We start from the raw sequence: 19,508 nt of genomic DNA on the forward strand, positions 1-19,508 counted from the left end.
TGAAGGAGGGTTGAGGAGTGGGTGGGTGGTTACGTTTGCTGGCATGGCTGAGAAGTCTTGGAGATTCAGGAGGGAATGGGGTCATTAATGGTCGTTGATTACCTTGGGTGAGGACGATTCATTATCATTTGCTTTCTCGTTGCCGGAGGCCTCGAATGCTTGGGCTTGGCTTGCAGGCTCCGGGTCTTGGAACCGATGCTGTGCAGGCGGATCGAAGCCGAAATTTGACTTGGCCTTTTTTTTTCTCTCTTTCTTTTCTTTTTTTTTTTCTCTCGTTGCCTTGGATGTTAGCGAACTGCAAGAAAGGGGCCATGGTGTACTGCGTAGACTCTAGAGACTAGAAGCAAATCGAATAGGAAGAGGCTGTGAAAGAGACTCGAGAGTCATTCTGACGAAGATGGGCGTGAGCTGACGAAGTGGCATTGGAAAAACCGGCCGATCGTTGGACGTCCTGCTGGCCTCATCCGTCTACGCACATGTTCCTTTTGAGTGAGCCGGAACACCAATGTCAGCTTGCCTGTCTCACCCTATTGTTGTCTATTGGCCTGGGTATGATTCGAGCGAGTGATTTCGGCTGAATTGGATTGGGCCCGGCGGAAGCGACCTTAGAAAAAGCGTCGAGAAACTTGGTCGTGGCCGCCCCGTCTAAGTGGGATTGACGATGGCACGACGGTAGGCCGTAGGAGCTGAAGCCTGAAGCTTGGATCGCCGGGACGTCCAGACGGCCCGTGCCCCACCAGGCTTTCGCTCACTGTGTTCTAGCGCCGTGCAATTTTTAGGTCACTACCTATGGTACCTTACCTATGTAGAGTAGGTCTTTGCCGTATAGGGCTCAGAACACAGGAGGCTAGGAAATAGGAAAACTTACATGTATACCGGGTCCAATATGCTCATTATTCAGGCTCTCTATTCAGATTGTGCATGTAAAGAGAAACCAGGAGCAGTGAGTGTGACACTGAAGACCAAGGTGAAGAGAGTTCCTCATCACAGAAAGTCTGAAGTCTCTACTACTTAGGCGAGGTACTTGAGTACTTGGCGACTGACATGATTACCTCAGCATCGGAGGCGCCGCCAATCTTGACTTGTTGAGCGTGCTCTGTATCCGTACCTGGCAGGCTATCCCAAGACCAACGATCATCTATCTCTGCTACTGCCAACTCTCGAAGCTGACCTCGAGTCTGGGGAAGATGCCACCACCAGTGTGTATGATTGGGAGCTCAGAAGCTAATAAACAAGAGCCGGGCAAAGATGGAGGGTGTTTTGATGACGAGGCTTGCCCGTGCCAAGATGGGAACGGTTGGCAGTTCATCGTTTGTTAGTCCCTCTGCAACCTTGAGCCTAAGGTACACACTACTGTTGTAAGGTTGAGGTGACGTTCAGATGGCACGAGCCGCTTGTCTTGGCCCGCGCTGGCACTTGGCCGGAGAAAGATCGACCAAGACTCCAAGAATCTTGGGCGGCACATTGGAAGGCTTCTCTGTGCAGTACCTACGCATCATCAGGTCTTGGCGCAGAGAGCCTCTCGATATGTTGCACTTGGAGGGAATGAAGATGGAGGAAGGTCGGCCCTTCATTTTTCACACACTCGCTCTCAAGCCTGCAGCCCGGCACCCCATGCCCGAGTTGGGTCGTACGGATAGGGCAGAAAAGATGGAACGACGGAAGCGCGGCAGCAAAGAAAGAAGGGAAACCCGTCTGTAGGGTTCTGGGCAGCCATGTCGTACGGGCCACGGTGCGGTGCTGCAGGTGTTGTTGCAGCCGACGAGGGGCACAAGCCGACAGACTGGATTCGTGGAGGTGGAGGGGAAGAGGGGGCCGCGCCATCGACGAACTACACCACATCGAGAGACGGTATGGGGTTCGTATGATATACCGGAGGCGGCGGGACTTTTGAAGAGGGGGTTTCTGTGAAGCGAGAAGGATAAATTGAACGGCCAAGACAGGCCGACAACGAGTTATCTAGGCCCGGCCCAGGGGATAGAACTTGTAATGACAAGTATGGAAAATTTCATGGCAGTGAAGTAACACAGTCGTGACAGTGAGTGATTTAAAAGATATGCACACGTTGTGAAACTTGAAGGTCGGGCTACATTGGTTGGAAGCAAGGGAGAATCAAGTGACAGCCGTTGGGATGGAGCGGCATTTCAGGGGGACGGGGAAAGGTCTGGAGTAAGAGTCCTCTGCCTGGCTGGGCGAGCTGGAATTCGACTTGCTTGGGAAGATGCCGGGTGAAGCGTGTATGTATCTGTAGAGTGAGGAGATTCTGGGGATGGGAGGGGCATCGTCGGGGGCCATGGACATGGGCCAGGACTTGGGCCTGTCTCAGTCCCGGCTGAAGATTCGTGGCCTGCTGCGTCTGGGTAGAGACTCGGAACGGATTGAAGCGGGAAATCGGACATGATGATGAATTGATAACTATCCAAGAGGGGCTACCCAGGCTGTTGGGCAATGCTTGGGGTAGGTATGGACCGGCTAACTCGACTTGGGAGGTCTGTCGTGATGCGCGATATGTTGACGAGACGAGAGTGTCGCTAATTCGGCGACAAGCGACCGAGAGGATAGGCACGCGACCGACGGGGCGGAAGAGGAGAGCAAGCCAGCAGGGGATGACATTGACAGGGAAGCGAACGAACGTGAGGGAAAAGGACAAGCGACAGACGGGATTCGGGATGGCATAATGACCACTGTGGATGGGGCATTGGGGCGAGATGGGGTTAGAACAGGGAGCTGCATCTAACTGGGGAGAGAGTCTGATAGGATGGACAAATAAGGTGCGCAGTGATGGTCAGGCACGGGTTCTTGTGCGAGTCCGAGATACTGTGTCTGACTGCAGCTGATGATGAAGGGGAGTGATGGGGATAGGCCTTGAGTAATGAGAAGATTATGGTCCATATGGTAAAAGCAACGGATGAAGAGGCGGTGGAAATGCATTGCGACGGAGTTCAGAAACAACAACAAGGTTACCTTAGGCCCTGAGCACATGTGAAATACTCCAAAAGCAAGTTTGAATGTGCGCTGTTTCTCACTCGTAGGCGTAGGCGTAGGCGAAGACGAAGGCTCGCGCTCGCACTCGCCCTTCATTTTCGTGCCTGTCTTGCCTGTCTGTGTCTGTCCACAGCGTGGGGGCCAAGCATTCTGGCGTTCCGGCTCATTCCTACCTGCCTTACCTTATCTTGCCGTCTATGGTCTTGGGTACTACTTGCTCTTGGACTTGCGTGCCTGCTCTATCTCATGCTTAGATTATGAGTGAATTATTCGTGTCTCAACTCTAAGGAAACCGAGGTGGTTGCAGCTGCCATTGGAATTGAGGAGCGATTAGGAAGGAGCGTCTAAAAACACTTCGTCCTACCTCAAGTGCCTCAGGTATAGAATACTTCTGTTACTTTTGTAGACGGGAGGATGTCGTTCCTTGGGTGTTTCCATTTCGGTACGGCGGTACCTCATCTTCCTGCTTACAAAAGTACTTTAACAGCTGGTTTTGCGGGAGATGTACCCAGCCACAAAGTACACGAGCTGACACCGATGTCAGACTAGGCGGGTACGTACTGCAGAAATTGACCACCGTCGAATTGTACAACTCTGGCAGGCCGCAGATTGGGAATGCCACGCCCACATGCTCGCTCACGCATTGTTACGAGCTGTACGGGATACTGGGGCCCTCAATGTTAGAGGACTCGAGGTGCATGTCTTCCTTGGGGACGAACCTGGGTAGTACGAAGCAGAGACAGCAGATAGAACTCGCTTTCGCCTACCAGACCTCACCTTGTGTACGCATGACGTGAAGACGAGAGGCCACCTTCTCCAACCGGTGCGGTCGGTGAGTGCTTGGGTGGGCGAAATACTAGGTATACATTACCTACTTTACCAGACGTTTGTAGTATTCAAATAACCTTGCCTTGAGAAGTAGTGAGAGGAAAAGATGCAAGACAAAAACATGGCCCGGACCTCCCCCTCTTGGTGTCGTCTGTTCTCGTTCCCGAACTCTACTTGGGTTCTTCTATGATCTAGGTACTCCGTACCCTTCATCCTCACCTTTTTAACCTTTGGGCTTCTATGAGCGTGCCAGCAGTGCCTGGACGAAGGCGTGCTCGACGCCTAGGTAGCTGCGAGCGACCAAGGTACCAAGTGATACGCACCTCCACTACCTTGTGTACATAGTAAGGTGAGGTGACCTACAGCGTCTTCTCTCTTAGAGTTCTTCCCAGAGATTGCTGTTTCTGGCTGTTTTCAACCCGAGTTTCTACCCATCTTTGGACGCCGCTTCAGCTTCAGCTCCAGCTCTCCAGCTCCATCCGTCTCCAGCTCTGTTCCCTGCTCAGGATCCCGTCTCCCACCCCAAACCACGCCAAACGCCTCAAGTGAGCCCACCCAACCGCACCCACATCACCCCAAACAGTGGCCACTTTGCCCGCTAGGGGACTGCACCACGAGCCGAAGCACCCGCGGACCTTCCCAGCCAACGGCCATCGCTGCCCACCAAAAGTCGTCGTATCTGGGACGAAATACGCTGGAACATACGACGAGACGAGACGGTACTTCGCTCCACCACCAAAATCTCACCGAATCTCAAAGTACCCGCCCGGCCTGAATACCCTCGCTATACGTTTTGTCTGGTGTTCATACACGGCCACATCGGACGTAAAAACAACAAGAAAAAAAAGGTACCTCCAATACTGCGTCCTTTGCAATTCAACTAGAAGTACATGTCCATATTCTTTTTTCCCCAAGGTACGTAAGATGGGCAACCGCTCCTCTCTCTCTTTCCCCTGGCCAGGCTCCAGAGTTGCTCTCGCTCCCTCTCCGTCCTCGACCTCCGCCTGCATTGAGCCGTGGACTTCTGCGACGCCTTTGCTTCTGCCTCTTTCTCGTTCTCTCTTTTCGTCTCTCTCGCCCTCTCCTCTACCTTTTTCCTATTTTCCCTCGAGACTCTGCTCGCAGGAAACAAAAAAAAAAGCGTCTAAATCATTCTAATACCCTACCCTTTTGTCGGTTCCTCCTGTCGGGCCCTTCTCCCTAGCTTACTCCTTCGTTCCAGTTGCACATGGCGGTGGCGCCAGGTTGGATGTGCATCAAAGCCACATAATTAAATCTGTACATTTGTTCACTCAACTTTCCATTCTCGACCCCGGGCCTCTTATTATTCAGACATCAGCCCTCAAGGGGCCCCAAGCTCCTACCTCATCTCTCTTCTCCCTTCTTCTTCTCTTCGTTGCTCTCTACTTCCAGCCCTTCCCCTTTTTCTCACCTACTGCTACTTGTAGACATTTCTTTCCTCCGTGAGATCCATCATCGACCAATACTGACATTGGCTTCATCTCAAGGTCATTGACGGTTCCCACCCTGCGAGGTCAAAACCTGAACCTGAATTGGTCTTCAGCTGTACGTCGAGGCAACCAAAGGCCCCTGCTCGACACGCTACCAAAAGGCCTCCCCAACCACATCCGACAGCAATTGTTACGTGTGGCTCGCCAGTCATCGCCAATTCGTCCAGAGCTATCTTGAGTAGACGCCACCTTTCGCTGTCCGGCGTCGTTGAGCTGTCCAGTTGGCAGGGAAGCACATATCGCAACGAACAGAACGCAGCGTCGCACTCGTTGAGAAGCGCGGATCAGCAACCAGCAAGCTACACTACTACCGAAACCCTGTCACCACTTGCAGCTGCGCTACCTCATCTCCTGAGCGCGCGCGCCTCTGCCTGCTTGCCGCAAGCCACTGCCCACTCCAACCAGCACCACCGCTCCACTCACTACCTACGCCTTTGGGCCCTGCCAACAACAATTCGAGCGCGGCAATAAGCAACAGCGACAGCAAGCCGAGGTGTGTGAGAGGTCGAAAAAGAAGGACTGCCTTGCTGTGTACGCCCACCCCAGAAACAAGTCGGACATTTCGCCTGTCGGGTCATGACAATTGGATAGTCGCTGGAGCCAAATACGTAAGGTACCGCAAGTACCTGACGCGACCTAAGGCTTCCCAGCGCTCCGCATTGCGTCTCCTACGTCACCCCGCCCCCCCAATCTGGCCGCTCTGCCCGTGAGTGTGTCTGCTCTTGGCTTGTCGCCCTCACACACACGTCGTGTGCCCTGCGCCCTCCAAACCCTCTTCTTGGCTTGCCGCAACTCTTTTTAGGGGCCGCTCCCCGACCCGCCGTCGTCCACCATGGTCCGCATCATCCCTGGACGACTCAAGTCCAGCTCCTCCCTCCGCAACAGCCGCAGCAGCAGTCCTACGAGAAACAACAGCACCGGCAGCACCAACAGCAAGATGGAGCTGAGTCCAAAGGAGAATGGCTTGACCTTGAAGGTCGTCGTTATGAAGGTAAAAATAACTTTGGCATTGTAGCGCCGATGCGCGGATCCAAGCTGGGTAGCCAACACACAAGACACACGATTGCTGACGCTTGATGCATATTAGGCTCGAAATCTTGCCGCAAAAGACAGACGCGGCACATCCGACCCAGTACGAATTCGAATCCAACCCACGCGCGCTTCCGTTATCCATTGTCTAACATGAACTCTTCTAGTACCTGGTTTTGACACTCGGTGACGCCAAGGTGACCACCCACGAAGTGCCCAAGACTCTCAATCCAGAATGGAACGTCATCGAAGAACTACCAGTCAATTCGACCCAGAGCCTCCTTCTCGATGTTATATGCTGGGATAAGGACCGCTTCGGCAAGGACTACCTTGGCGAGTTCGACCTTGCTTTGGAGGAGATCTTCGCCAACGAGCAAATCGAGCAAGCCCCGAAATGGTACCCTCTGAAGAGCAAGAGACCCGGCAAGAAGACCAGCGTGGTCTCTGGCGAGGTCATGCTCCAGTTCACCCTCTTCGACCAGTCCAACACAGCCGCTTCCCGCGAACAAGTATTCGAGAAGCTCAATGCCCTGCTCAACCAGTTGCCTGCGGGCTCCCGACAAATCACACCGACCATGACCCCCCTCATCCAGCCGGTCCAGAATATGAGGGTCAGCGGAACAAACCCGTCACCTCCCCTGTCGCGCAACCAAACCGACGCCTACCAAGAAGATGACGATGACGATGATCTGGATATCGAAGATGATACTCCCGAGGACGACGATCCCAGCAAACCCGAAGTCGCCGAGAAACGCAAGCGACGCCTGAGGATCAAGGGCCTCAAGAAGAAGAGAAGAGACCAAACATACGAGTTCAATAATAGTGGAAGCGACGTTGTGGGAGTCATCTATCTTGAAGTCTTGAACATTACGGATCTACCCCCTGAGCCCAACTCGACCCGGACTACATTTGATATGGATCCTTTCGTCGTTGCGTCACTCGGCAAGAAGACGTATCGGACCAAGCGAGTGCGGCATAATCTCAACCCGGTCTTCAACGAGAAGATGATTTTCCAAGTACAGGGTCACGAGCAGACATACTCGTTCTCCTTTACCGTGATGGATCACGACAAGTACTCTGGAAATGATTTCATCGCCGACTGCTCATTACCCATCAGGGAGCTCATTGACAAGGCCCCCCAGGCAGATCCCGAAACTGGTCTGTACGACGTACCCGAACCCCATGAGTATGTCGCCCCTCAACAGCGCCGCTTCAAGAAGCTAGGAATGTCCCGTACATCATCTTCCCAAAGCTTGAGCAAGGTGCGACCTGGATTGTCGAAGAATGCAAGCAGTGCATCCACAACTACCCAGACCGGAACAACAACGCCTACGCCTCCCGCCCAGGGGTCGACTTTGAACCCTGAGTTCCTGTCTCCTGAGCAAGCCCTCGCAGGAGCCGGTGCGCAAACTGCCGAGCTTGAGGCAGACGATGCGGAATTTCACGACTTCAGCGTCGCCCTGAAGATGAAGGACGCCAAGAAGTGGGAGGCCAAGCACAACCCGGTCCTCTACATCCGCGCCAAATACGTCCCTTACCCGGCTTTGCGACAACAATTCTGGAGATCGATGCTCAAGCAATACGACACCGATGAGAGCGGCCGCATCAGCAAGATTGAGCTGACTACGATGCTTGACACCCTCGGATCAACGTTGCGCGAGTCAACCATTGATAGCTTCTTCCAGCGTTTCCCCCACAGAGCCCAAGGCGATGACATATCGGACCTGACATTCGACGAAGCTGTGATATGCTTGGAGGATCAGTTGGAGGCTAAGAGCCGCCCACAACTCAGCGTCACAGACAGAATGAAGGGTATGCTGCCGGATGCTGACAAGGTCAAGAATCTGCTCTCTGCTCAAGGCACCAGCAACGTTCCCGGCGGTCTACCGGCAGAAGGGTCTAGCTCATCCGATGGAACTCTCGACGTTCCGGAGCTCAGCACTCCTGGCGAGGAAGGTGAAATGCTCGACCGGGACGACCTGGCTGAGGACCGTGCCGGCGAGGAGCATGTGGTCGAAATCAGAGAGTGCCCCATCTGCCACCAGCCGCGCTTGAACAAGCGCAAGGATACCGACATCATCACTCACATTGCAACCTGCGCAAGCCAGGATTGGAGACAAGTCAACAACCTCGTCATGGGCGGCTTCGTCACCGCTAGCCAGGCCCAGCGCAAGTGGTACTCCAAGGTCATCACAAAGATCTCATACGGCGGTTACAAGCTGGGAGCCAACTCTGCAAATATCCTTGTGCAAGACCGAATCACTGGCCAAATCAACGAGGAGAAGATGAGCGTCTACGTCAGACTAGGCATTCGCCTGTTGTACAAGGGACTGAAGTCGAGCAACATGGAGACCAAGCGAAGTAAGTTTCTGATGCAGGTAGTTCACGAGAAGCTCGACTGACAATGCTGTTTTAGTTCGCAAGATGCTCAAGAGCATGAGTGTCAAGCAGGGCAAGAAGTTTGATGATCCGGCTTCTAAGGCTGAGATCCCCAAATTTATCGAGTTCCACCGCCTCGACATGTCTGAGGTGCTCCTTCCAACAGAAGAGTTCAAGAACTTCAATGAGTTCTTCTACAGAGCTTTGAAACCCGAAGCTCGCCCTTGCTCGGCCCCTGACCGTCCTGACGTTGTCGTGTCTCCCGCCGACTGTCGCAGCGTTGTCTTCAACAGTGTGAACCAGGCGACCCAGGTTTGGATCAAGGGCCGCGAGTTCTCCATCAAGCGCTTGCTTGGTGATGCTTATCCCGAAGACGTGAAGCGGTTCGAGAATGGCGCTCTTGGTATCTTCCGTTTGGCGCCCCAGGATTACCATCGCTTCCACATCCCTGTGGATGGTGTTTTGGGCAAGCCCAAGACGATTGCGGGAGAATATTACACGGTGAACCCCATGGCCATCCGTTCCGCTCTCGATGTCTACGGCGAAAACGTCCGAGTTCTCTGCCCAATCGATAGCCCGACTCACGGCCGCGTCATGGTCATCTGTGTTGGTGCCATGATGGTTGGCAGTACTGTGATTACGCAGAAGGAGGGCGCGCAAGTGAATCGTGCCGATGAACTCGGCTACTTCAAATTTGGTGGCAGCACGATCGTATTGCTATTCGAGCCGGGCAAGATGAAGTTCGATGACGACCTGACTGACAACTCCAACGGGGCTCTCGAGACCCTAGTAAGTTATATCTCAAAAGCCCCCCTTATCGAAAGTAGCTGCTGACATTATTTGTAGGTTCGCGTAGGCATGTCTGTCGGACACGCCCCCGACCAGCCTCAGTGGGAACCCGACATGCGAAAGGACGCAAAGGACGTCACCGATGCCGAGAAGAAGGACGCCAAACGCCGTATTGGAGGCAGCCTCGGCAGCGAAGAGTCATCCAGTGGCGAAGATACACCGAACGCCAGCGCCGGCATCACCACGCACGCTGCGTCGGCCATGTAGAGTCGCCGTCTTCGCGTTGCGTGTGAGCGGTTCGGGCGCCATGTGCGTTTTGCCAGCGGTTCCGAATACGAGTACCTATCAGTGACTGGAAGATAGAGGAGCAAGAAGAGGTAGACAACAAAACGGTGTTGTGGAAGAACTGGGCGATTTCCTCGCCCTTCGCATGAGCCGCGTCGAGCTTGTCTCCTGTCGTTTCGCTTCTGCGACGTTGGTGGCTTTCAACAGACACACGACATGGCTGAATGCGACAGTAGTACAGCGATTGCAGCGATTACGGCACCGAGCATAAGGGCACGGGATGTGGGAGAGCACACACATGATTGGATCAGAGGCAACACTTTTTTACGAAATACAGAATACAGAAAACGAGAGTAGGGGAGAGTCTAGGGTGCGGGGAGGGCCTTGCTTGGCGAGGTGGGGGATCAGCAATGTCGCTCGCTCGCTTTGAATGAATGCAGCAACATGTCAGTTTTCTGTAAAACGGGCCCCCTGGTTCATGATGAAGCCAAATGTGATGTGGTGACCAATGAATTGATGCGTTGAGGTCCAAAAGGGAAAGTTTCCTACCTGCAGTGAGGCCCCAGATGAGTGCATGTCCCCACGATGTATGGAAGGGTGCAACAGCGTTGATTGAGACTCTGCGAGGTTGGGCGCCATGCTGGAGATGATGGACTACACGAATCGCGTAGGGAACGAGCATAGCATGGGACCAAAATCATTTCATGACTTTCTTCTAGAAGGACCGGCTAGAGTCTAAGTAAGGGGAGAGTTGTTCATGGCATTGATGAAGTTAGGATGGAGAATGTGGAGGGGGTTGGTTCCTATTATTAGGCATTGACGAGGTTGAGAGTTTGACTGGGGGTTTAATTGATTTTTATTTTTTTTTGCTCGTCATTCGCGAATGGCCCTCATCCCTTTTTTTTTCCCCTTCCTGGTCAGGTCTTTTATTCAAGGATGATACTAGTGTGATCCGTTAGGAGAAGTTTTTGGAGGTTCCATGTGATGTTGCCGTGTGCCGACATGGGGATGCCTGGTTGGCTGAGTTGGCCCCTTTTTCTTGGGAGTGTCAGTGGGAAGGGAAGTTGGGAGTCGCGGTTGTGTGTGTGTGTTTGTGTTAGGTCGAGTGGTGGAGTGGAGTGGGGTAGAGTGAGTGAGTGAGTGATGAGACGGTGGTGATGATGGGTGATGAATGATGGGTGGCGGCTGAACCGTTGTATGAGAGGGGATGAGGTCGGAACGGTAGAAGAGAGTGAGGATGTTTGGTGAAGCTGTGAGAATGACGCGAGGGGTGGGGCACCACCGAAGTGAGTGAGTGAGTGAGTGAGTCGGTGAGGAGGGGTGCGTGTGGTGCAGGTGGAGGAGGGACTAAGTCGGAGGGTGGGGGAGCAGCAGAGCAGCATCGTCGACGGTTTTATGGCGGTTTACTTTTCATTTGATGAGGAATCTTGTTTATTGCCTTGAGGGAGCTTCAACGCATTCGGATTAAGTAGACTTGCTAGCCTTTTTCTTTTTGCTTCTTTTTGTTCTGTCATCTTTTGGCATAAATCTGTAGGGGTTTGAGAGAGGGGGTGCAGTGCTCTGGAATAGTTCTTCTCTTTAATGATGGATGGGAAGGAGAACTGCAGAATGGTCAAGTGACAGCGCAACTCCCACAATCTCGTGACCGCGGGTTTTCCCAACTTTTATTTACAATCTCTTTCCCGAGTGATGATATCTCGCAATATGTGTATGTGAGGAAATAGTGTAGTATAAAAGTGTGGTAAACAACGACCTTGGGAGAAGGAAGTGGAAGACGCGCCCAAATGGTGTTGATGTACGGTGAGACTTGGTTACTTGGGACATTGAACGATGACCAAAGACTTTATGGATTAGCCATCCATCGGTACATGGTTGACGACTGGCCCCCCGGTCCGGACAGAGCGACGGCAAGGTCACGGATGAACCGAGTCGGACGCGGGACCCGGTCTACGGAGCCCCTGACCCTCGGGAACGGCGACCGTGCACGGTGACGAAATTGAGAGGAGGGTAAGTGGGATGCTGGATGATCGTTAAAGCGAGAGAGAGGAACCCCAAACCACCCCCTTCTTCCATTATTACGAAGGTCCTCCGACGAGATCACGGTGAACAGCTTGACGCGCACGACGCGGTGCGGCGTAGTCACGTCAAGCAGAGACGAATATCATCATGCTCATCAGTGGAGGGGCCCCTCCCGAGTCGTCCCTGGTGTCTGATGTTCAGTCTCAATTCCAATGCAGGTCCGGTCCTCCACCAAGGTAAACCAAAGTGGATTCCCGCCTCTCTCTCTCCCTCGATCTTCCTCTCTCGCCCAGTCATTCGTTCTGGTGTTGGTCTCGCGTGAACTAGGGTGATGGAATTTCCCGTGAGCTTTTCCCAAGTTTTTCCACCCCCTCGTTGCGTCATGGTGGGGCCAGGTCGACAGCGGTCTACTGTGTACTGACTCTACTCTTGAGCTACGATTGTTCCTGGTTTCGGAGTCCGGACTCTTGAAGGGTTGGTTGGAGATGCACTCAATGTATGGCTCATGTGGGGTAAGTTACCCCCCAAATCGCTCATAGCCTCATACGCAGGACTCCGTACTGATGGTACGCGATAATAATGTACGTAGGCAGTAAGGGGGGGGCTCCGTCCGACGATCACTGATTGATAACAGAGAAGTGCCGGTTCGGAAAGGGAGAGGGGGGTTCGAGAAGAGTCGGTGTCGGAAGTCGGATGTGGACCTACACGTGTATGAACGGAGTATGGTCCATGGAAGGGGCTGGAGTTGGTTAGGAGGAAACTTGGCACGTGAAGAGGGTCATTCGGTTGTAGACGGGGCATTTTAGACAATTTGTGATGACATTGGACCGACTTTGTGAGTACAATGTTTCAATCACAGTTGCCAAGAATAGCCATGGTGGCTCAGAAAGAAGTTGATGTGAACAATTTATTTGGGGGTATCTATTCCATACACGGGAGCCAGTGTTGGAGGCTCTGCTAAAGAAGAACAAGAAAAAAAAAGATACAAAATGCAAGGCAAGCAGACGCAGGTAGAGAGTCGGAGGGGTGGAGGGGGCAAAGCAAAAGATGGAGACGAATGTCGTAGCTTTGCATGTCTCTCGAACGATATTCTTCCCCCTTCCCCTTCACATCCCACCTTCCTCCGCGTGCCCCGCCGGCGATACAATCATGGAGGGGGGCTCTTCACTCCCTTCCCCTGCCTGCTGATGGTACGAACAGCAACTTGTAAAGAGGAATTGGTACGAAGCCGAGAGTACAAAAGAGACAAGAAAAGTGGGCTTGATGTGATGCCCGACCCTGATGGCGTGACGGACGAAACCTTTTCGGATTTACGTCCCTTTCCTCCCAACCCCACCCAAAAACTGCCGGAATTTGGCGTGAATGTTTGATTGATTGTGTTGTGTGCGCCGTAAACTCCCCGATGCTGTAAATCCGAAAAACTCTCAATCGAACGAAGGTAGAATTGAGCGTTTGGCTGGTGGTTCTCTGTAAAAGTCCCGCTGTTGATAAGGCACCCGAACGCGAAAGCGACCGAGTCAGCGGCGCCGGTTGGAGGTAACGTCGGCACGGTGGGGTGGACTTGAGCTCGCATGCTGCAAGTCCAGCTTCGAAAGATTGATGTTGTTGTTTTTGAATTCCAATGTCCTTGACGCCTTTCCGGTTTCCATGACTATCGTAAATGCGTACATGCAGGTAGCCCAGTATCCCAAGTTCAGATGATGTGTTACTTGGTCCAACTAGATAAGAGTGGTTGTGGAGAGCTCTATAAACACCCCAAGCTGAAGCTCAAAGCTTCATGCTCAGGGTCCAAGAGCCGACCGAGATGCGTACAGTCGCCATCTATTTGGGTCCGCGCCACGAGGAGGCAGACGGTGATCGAGACATGGGAACGGTGGTCTCGCTGCGGTCGCTGTCCATGGAGCGCTTCTCAGGAGAAGGGCTGCGAGGGAAGTAGGAGGTCATGCTGGGGGCGTGGACGCCGGGGGAGGGCAGATCGGAAGGCGAACGGCGGGTTTCGCGCCATGAGGCGTAGATAGACTTGCACAGGTGTGCGGACATGGTGTATGTGGGCGACATTTTGGAGTTGGTGTGTGAGGTTGTCGTGTAACAAGACTTGTTTGTAGGTTGTAGGATGTGAAGAGACGGAGAAGCTCTCAGGTAGTTGTAGAGAGGTGGTCGCGTGCTTTGTATAAGAGGTATAGTGAGGCTGAGAGCAAGTTGGATGTGGAGTTATCGACACGCGGCTCTGGTGGCAGAGGCAGAGCAGGATGGTGGTAATAGGGCTTGATCGGTTATTATTAGAATCCTTGAAAGGGAGAATGGGAAACAAGATGATAGAAGGCAGGCTATGAGGGGGAGCAGACGGGCTGCATTATATTTGGGCTGGAAGTCATGGGCAAAAAGACGAACTGCGCGGTAGGCGTGGATGGTGGGCGTGGCACCAGACCAGGCACCAGGGGGACCCTTTTTTTTTTCGCTTTCCCCTTCTTCCACTTTCTCCTTCTGACTTGTACCACAGTAGGACGATTTGTACGAATGCCACAGGTAGGTACTGCGTACATTTGTGATGTATCTTTACGGCGCGCGCGCTCCTATCTGTCAACTTGGACCCAAATCGGCGGACGGGGGGGCACGAAACATGCGATTTGGCGTCAAAAGATGCAGAAAACGGACGAGGGCGGGCATGGGGAGATTGAGTGTGACTCGCTGCGCAGAGGGAACCACCCACTAACAAGGCCCGGCGAGTTCCCTTCACACCCCTTCCTGGTGGGACGAGCAGGCAACGCAGGCTGGCAGCACCTTCAACCCTTCAACACCCCCCACTGCCCAAGAGGATAGCCGCCACAGTCAAGATTCACCAATGAAGAGCTCAGAAGAGTGAGATTGATGGCTTCTAGCCAATGGACGCTGAGGCAAAGTAAGCAGACGGGAGAATCTGGTGCAATCTGACGGGAGGAAGGTGGGAGTGAAAACGTACGATTCGAGGCCTGTGGCTGTGCTAAATCATCATACGGACGGGTGGGCGTTGGTGGTCCGGAACTTGAAAGGGCGGACGGGTCCCTGTGGACGCACGAAGTACTCCGTACCTACACATGTATCCCGTAAGGTAGGCTGGGCTGACCATTTTTAGCCACGGCACATCATCTGGTTCGTCGGCCTGGCCCTTGAACTTTGAAAGGCCCCCCATCTAGATCCAGAAGAGCTTGCCAGCGGAAAGAAAGAAAGTGTGACTGGATATGGCTGGATGCCGTTGTTGGTCCTTTTGGCGGGGGTTTAGTACTTAGTTCGACGTTGGGTACGAGGTACGGAGTATGCGTGGGATAATGATCTGTTTGTTAGCTGTTGATGGATATTGAAGAGCGTTGGTATCTCACCAGGGTGAGGTCTTGTCCACTTCCAAACTGCTCACTTTGGGACATTGCCATTTCGGCCATCGCAAGATACACGACGACATCTTACTTCAAGAGGATAATCCAGCAAGACTGACGACGGAGAGAGGGGCAGATTCGTTTTGACTCTTACCACAATACGTCACTGCTTGCGTGCTAGGGATGGGGAATGAGCAAGCAAGACTGACACCAGCCACAACAGGTACCTACGCACAACTACGCAGTATACCAGGATCTTCATGATTGGCCAGGGTTCACGACCAAGGCAGCTGCACCACGATCTACGCCTGCCACGGTCAATAACGGTCCACCCGTGACCGAACCGACCCTCGCAAGGCAGAGGCAAGAGATCCCGAAGTGGTTGCCGGGACTTAGTCAGGTATCCGTTTACCGTACGGTACTACTCCGTATGGGCAGTACATAGGCCATCAGCTGCTACCGTACTACATGCATACTTGCCCAGGTCCAAGAGAGGCAGGCAATGGCACTGTGGATCGGCCGCTTCGGGTCGGAGCTCCTCCCGAGTCTCTGCTCCGACTTCCTTTCCCGATGGGATGCCCAAAGGAAGCGGACATCTGCCAAGTTTTGGAACTCAGGATTGGCCTTTCGGATTTCCCAGCCTAACGCCGCGCTAGGAGCTACGTGAAGGTTGCGGCAGATGAGGTACCAACAGTACTTTAGATTTCGTGAAGGGCAGAGAAACCCGCCCTGCCTTACAGGCTGGAGCTCCACGTTCCGAACCGTGGGGGCCCGAAGCTTCTGCTGCTGCCCCGCGACAGCGAGACCGACCAGCAGCCTGCAGGCCACCTTCTTCGAAACCTTAACGCTCCAGCGATGCGGTGCTCACACGACCAAGCTGCAACTCCTCCTGCTGTGCCGATTGGAGCTGCCGGAAACCATCTTCTTCTGCCTTATGGCTCGGCGCGCGCGACACTCGAAACTGTAAGATGTACCGTATGTCCGTACTTCCGGCAACCATTTCCCGCCGGTTTACCAGTTGTGGATGGGACGAGTTCGTCCCAGTCTGGGGGACTGAGGATGTGGCATGGGTTAGGTAGTGAGCTGTGGGTTTCCGATGGTTCCAGATGCTCTCTCATTCCTTTTTGGGGCTCTGGCGGCTGAGAAATGCTGACCAGCTTTGCGTTGGCTGAAATGCTGATTGTAAATCACAAAAGGGCAAAAGACGGCACGCCATTCTGTGTGGAATTGTAGAATGGTCAGCGTGTGCATATTTGTAATGTGCCTGACAAGCTGACGGTGGAAGTGGTAAGGCGATTTGCATGACTGGTCGAGGAGAAATCATCGAGTCCACTCGTTCGCTGGCTTTGCAAAATGTTCCTTTGACGTAGAGTCTTTTGGGGAAGGCGAAGAATCCCATTTGTTCAAGGTGACTGAAAAATTGACCAATTTCAAGGAGGAACATTGTTTGCCAGCTGTGGTGCGAATACCTGCTCCGGTGACTATTCTTACTCCGTGGGGTGAGCCTGCCCTACTTATTTCGATATGGAGCCAGACAAGGCAGGAACATCCGATATGGTGTAGTGGCCAACATGATGCCCTCTCATCTCAGTGAGAGGATAGGCATAGCCCCGAGTTCGATTCTCGGTTTCGGAATACTTTTGCCATTTCCAAAATTACGTCTTATTGCAGTGCGTTCTCGATTGTTCATCTTCATGTTGTCAATTCGACATTCTTTTGCCAGAATCCGTCTGGATGGTTGTTTTGGCTGATGTTGTACTGGCATTGTCCGATGCCTTCGCAGCGACCAACAAACAAAAACGTAGGGCTCGTGCGCTCTTGACAGACATCTTTGATGGCATCCAACACCAAAGATGCAATTTACGCACAGCTCTCCGCTAGGACCAACTTGTCAAAGTTAAGCAGCCGCCCGTCAGTGGTCACCTTTCCTAGCAGAGCCGTCACAGAGTTAGTCTCACTTGTCACCGCAATCCTCAGGTCTGCCGAGGCGATCGTTGGCAGATATAATATGAGACGTCAGAGCTTAACGGCCTAACAGATCCCGCAGGGCGCCCACGATGGCGCACTTCGGTCGTTTCAAAAGATGATGGCTGGCCGCTATCTCACATCTCATTCGGGGAAGCTGGCCTTCTTTCTTATTCTCTGGAGTTTTGGACGTGGTGGTTGTGTATAGCTCGCCCATCTTATTGCGAGATTGCGTCGGTGAGTCGTCAGCTGAGGGGAAGGATTTGCTTACGGCTCACCGTCCGTCCACAGACGAACCTGGGGTTGACAAAAGCCCAGCGTCTGTGAGCGCGGTGGTGTTGTGTTAGCTTCGGGCGCAAACTCACAAGCAGTTGCCCCAAATATGCGCAAGCATAGCGAATGTTAATGTGCCATTTGCCATGATTCCCAATGATCAGAGACGTTTCGTTCTGGATTCACTGATTCGTCCACTCATCATTCTCCTTTTCAACTGCGGTCGCTTTGAAGTGGAGAGTGGGCCAAACGTCCGGGGCAGTGATGGCGACGGCTGCGGTGGGCGACGGAGACAGTAGGAGATTTGAGGGTTGAGAGGGAAGCCGGCCGAGTCTATGCCATTACGACATTGGAGCGTCGCGCAAAAGTCGCACGCGCACTTGGCGTTTAATTGAATCTGGGGCTGAGAGAAAGCCCGAACGGTGCGAACGGGAGTCTCCCAACATCCCAACCTTTCCGATCGAAAGTGAAAGGGAAGGGGGTTCATCTTTAATCGACTTTAATGACCTCTGCTCGTGGACTTAATGCGCAGAGTGAGGCTGTGAGGGAAGCACGAGGTGAGGGTGGGGGGATGAATGGGCAAAATCCTATTACTCCTGGGATGAAGAGGCCAGGATGAGGCAACCTGCGTGAAGTTTGAACAGGAAAAAGCTGTTGGCTGTAACTTATAGGTGCCCGACATATGGTTCGACGGGCATTTTACGCCAGACTTTTTCTAGCGCAGCACACTCGATGCTTCTCGAGTTCTCAGCCCCCTTGAGGGAGACGTTGTTGAAACAGGCAGACCCCAGATGCGGTGGTATGGGGCTACGCCGGACGCATGAAAGTGTGAGTGGTGCCTGGCTCGCCTTCACATTTCGCGGTCTTGATGGGTCTTTTGGGACTTTGGGTTGAACGGAGAGGACCAGATGGGATGGGGGCGAGGGGGATATGCGGTAGGGATGCTTGGATCTTGGGTGAATGAGAAACCCGGGTTGACCGTTCCAGGCCTTGAATGGTTCTTTTCTTGTGGGTTGAGTGAGGGCTCCTCTGCATGAAGGATCCTGGTGGACAGGAGGATGCTTCATGAAGGGATGCCAGCTACGGGGTCCGTCGGACAGTCCCTTTTGGAAATGTTTCGATTCTAGAGCAATAATCCGTGAGAGGCTCATCCATAAGAGGCATAGATAGTAGAGTTCCAGCCACGCGTGCCGTAGGTAGTCGAAAGCCCATCGGTATGCAGGTGTCTACGCAGTAGAAGAGCCAGAGCCAGAGCCAGAAGAGAACAAGTCGGTTTCTAAAGATGGAAAATGCAGAGTGCCATGGCGGCCTCTGATTGGTCTCATCTGTAACCAGACCAGCCGTCCACCGGCAATGCTTCCCCCCTTCCTGGTTCCTTTTTATTGTGGATTTTGAGGTGCTTCAAGTCTTTCCCCCCTCCCCCCCCCTGCACCTTTAGTGTTGAGTTTGACTCTAAGGTATGCAGCCCTGGCGAACATGCGCAGAAACCGTCCCCTTGTCTGCCCCCTTCTCGGCCGTCGTTTCCTCCAAGAGACATGCCGGTAGTTGTATGTGCTTCTATGCCCTTCATGACAGTAGTAGCGAGGGCTTTACGTCTGAAACGGCAATGGGAACTGTTGGCATCCAATCGTGTCCGTCCCAACACGGCCTGAACTAATTCCACCTAATTACATGTTGCGGATACTCTCACTAACGCCGCCGCCGCCGCCGTAGCTCCCGGATCGACCTACATCGTCCCTCTCTTCTATTATGGGCTGCAAGTGTTAGTCCGCCGACGCCTCTTGATTACCCTTTCTGAGGGCAAGAAACATACTCAGGCGTGTTGGTCAAAGTCCCATCGGTGAGTTGCAATGTTGGCAAGCCAAGCCAGCATTGACCGAGATTCGGATTTCCTTCGTCTCTCAAACGTCGAGAAACAAAGACATTGTCAGACACGGCCGGCACTAGACAAGACACGTCAAAGTGATCAATGCTTTCTTCTCTGTCTCTTCTTCGTCTGTTCTACCCATTCTCCTCTTGGTCCCAGATGATCGGATCCTCTAGCTTTGCCCTCGACTCACACTATGACCCGTGAGCTCATCAAAGCTCAGCCACC

At 53.2% G+C, this 19,508-nt stretch overlaps 6 protein-coding genes across 6 annotated transcripts; 2 read left to right on the plus strand and 4 right to left on the minus strand.

Annotated features, from left to right (window-relative positions):
* Window positions 1–2,144: 2,144 nt before the first annotated feature.
* On the minus strand, window positions 2,145–2,399 carry CTAM01_03997 (uncharacterized protein; the record flags this gene model as incomplete). The annotated part of the gene is made up of 1 exon (XM_060520027.1): window positions 2,145–2,399. The coding sequence occupies one exon, from the start codon at window positions 2,397–2,399 to the stop codon at window positions 2,145–2,147; it is 255 nt and encodes an 84-aa protein (XP_060385448.1).
* A 3,757-nt stretch (window positions 2,400–6,156) lies between these two features.
* CTAM01_03998 (phosphatidylserine decarboxylase) lies at window positions 6,157–9,788 on the plus strand (the record flags this gene model as incomplete). The annotated part of the gene is made up of 5 exons (XM_060520028.1): window positions 6,157–6,315; window positions 6,412–6,456; window positions 6,521–8,714; window positions 8,770–9,521; window positions 9,579–9,788. The coding sequence occupies 5 exons, from the start codon at window positions 6,157–6,159 to the stop codon at window positions 9,786–9,788; spliced, it is 3,360 nt and encodes a 1,119-aa protein (XP_060385449.1).
* A 944-nt stretch (window positions 9,789–10,732) lies between these two features.
* Window positions 10,733–11,188, minus strand: CTAM01_03999 (uncharacterized protein; the record flags this gene model as incomplete). Its single annotated transcript, XM_060520029.1, has 1 exon — window positions 10,733–11,188. The coding sequence occupies one exon, from the start codon at window positions 11,186–11,188 to the stop codon at window positions 10,733–10,735; it is 456 nt and encodes a 151-aa protein (XP_060385450.1).
* Window positions 11,189–13,646: 2,458 nt separating this feature from the next.
* On the minus strand, window positions 13,647–13,883 carry CTAM01_04000 (uncharacterized protein; the record flags this gene model as incomplete). The annotated part of the gene is made up of 1 exon (XM_060520030.1): window positions 13,647–13,883. One exon carries the CDS (start codon window positions 13,881–13,883, stop codon window positions 13,647–13,649), a length of 237 nt encoding a protein of 78 aa, XP_060385451.1.
* Window positions 13,884–16,909: 3,026 nt separating this feature from the next.
* Window positions 16,910–17,056, plus strand: CTAM01_04001 (uncharacterized protein; the record flags this gene model as incomplete). Its single annotated transcript, XM_060520031.1, has 1 exon — window positions 16,910–17,056. One exon carries the CDS (start codon window positions 16,910–16,912, stop codon window positions 17,054–17,056), a length of 147 nt encoding a protein of 48 aa, XP_060385452.1.
* Window positions 17,057–18,220: 1,164 nt separating this feature from the next.
* CTAM01_04002 (uncharacterized protein) lies at window positions 18,221–18,448 on the minus strand (the record flags this gene model as incomplete). The annotated part of the gene is made up of 1 exon (XM_060520032.1): window positions 18,221–18,448. One exon carries the CDS (start codon window positions 18,446–18,448, stop codon window positions 18,221–18,223), a length of 228 nt encoding a protein of 75 aa, XP_060385453.1.
* Window positions 18,449–19,508: the final 1,060 nt, after the last annotated feature.

This window comes from Colletotrichum tamarilloi (genome assembly GCF_030869305.1).
Source record: "Colletotrichum tamarilloi strain Tom-12 chromosome Unknown Scaffold_9.1, whole genome shotgun sequence".
Taxonomy (NCBI): domain Eukaryota; kingdom Fungi; phylum Ascomycota; class Sordariomycetes; order Glomerellales; family Glomerellaceae; genus Colletotrichum; species Colletotrichum tamarilloi.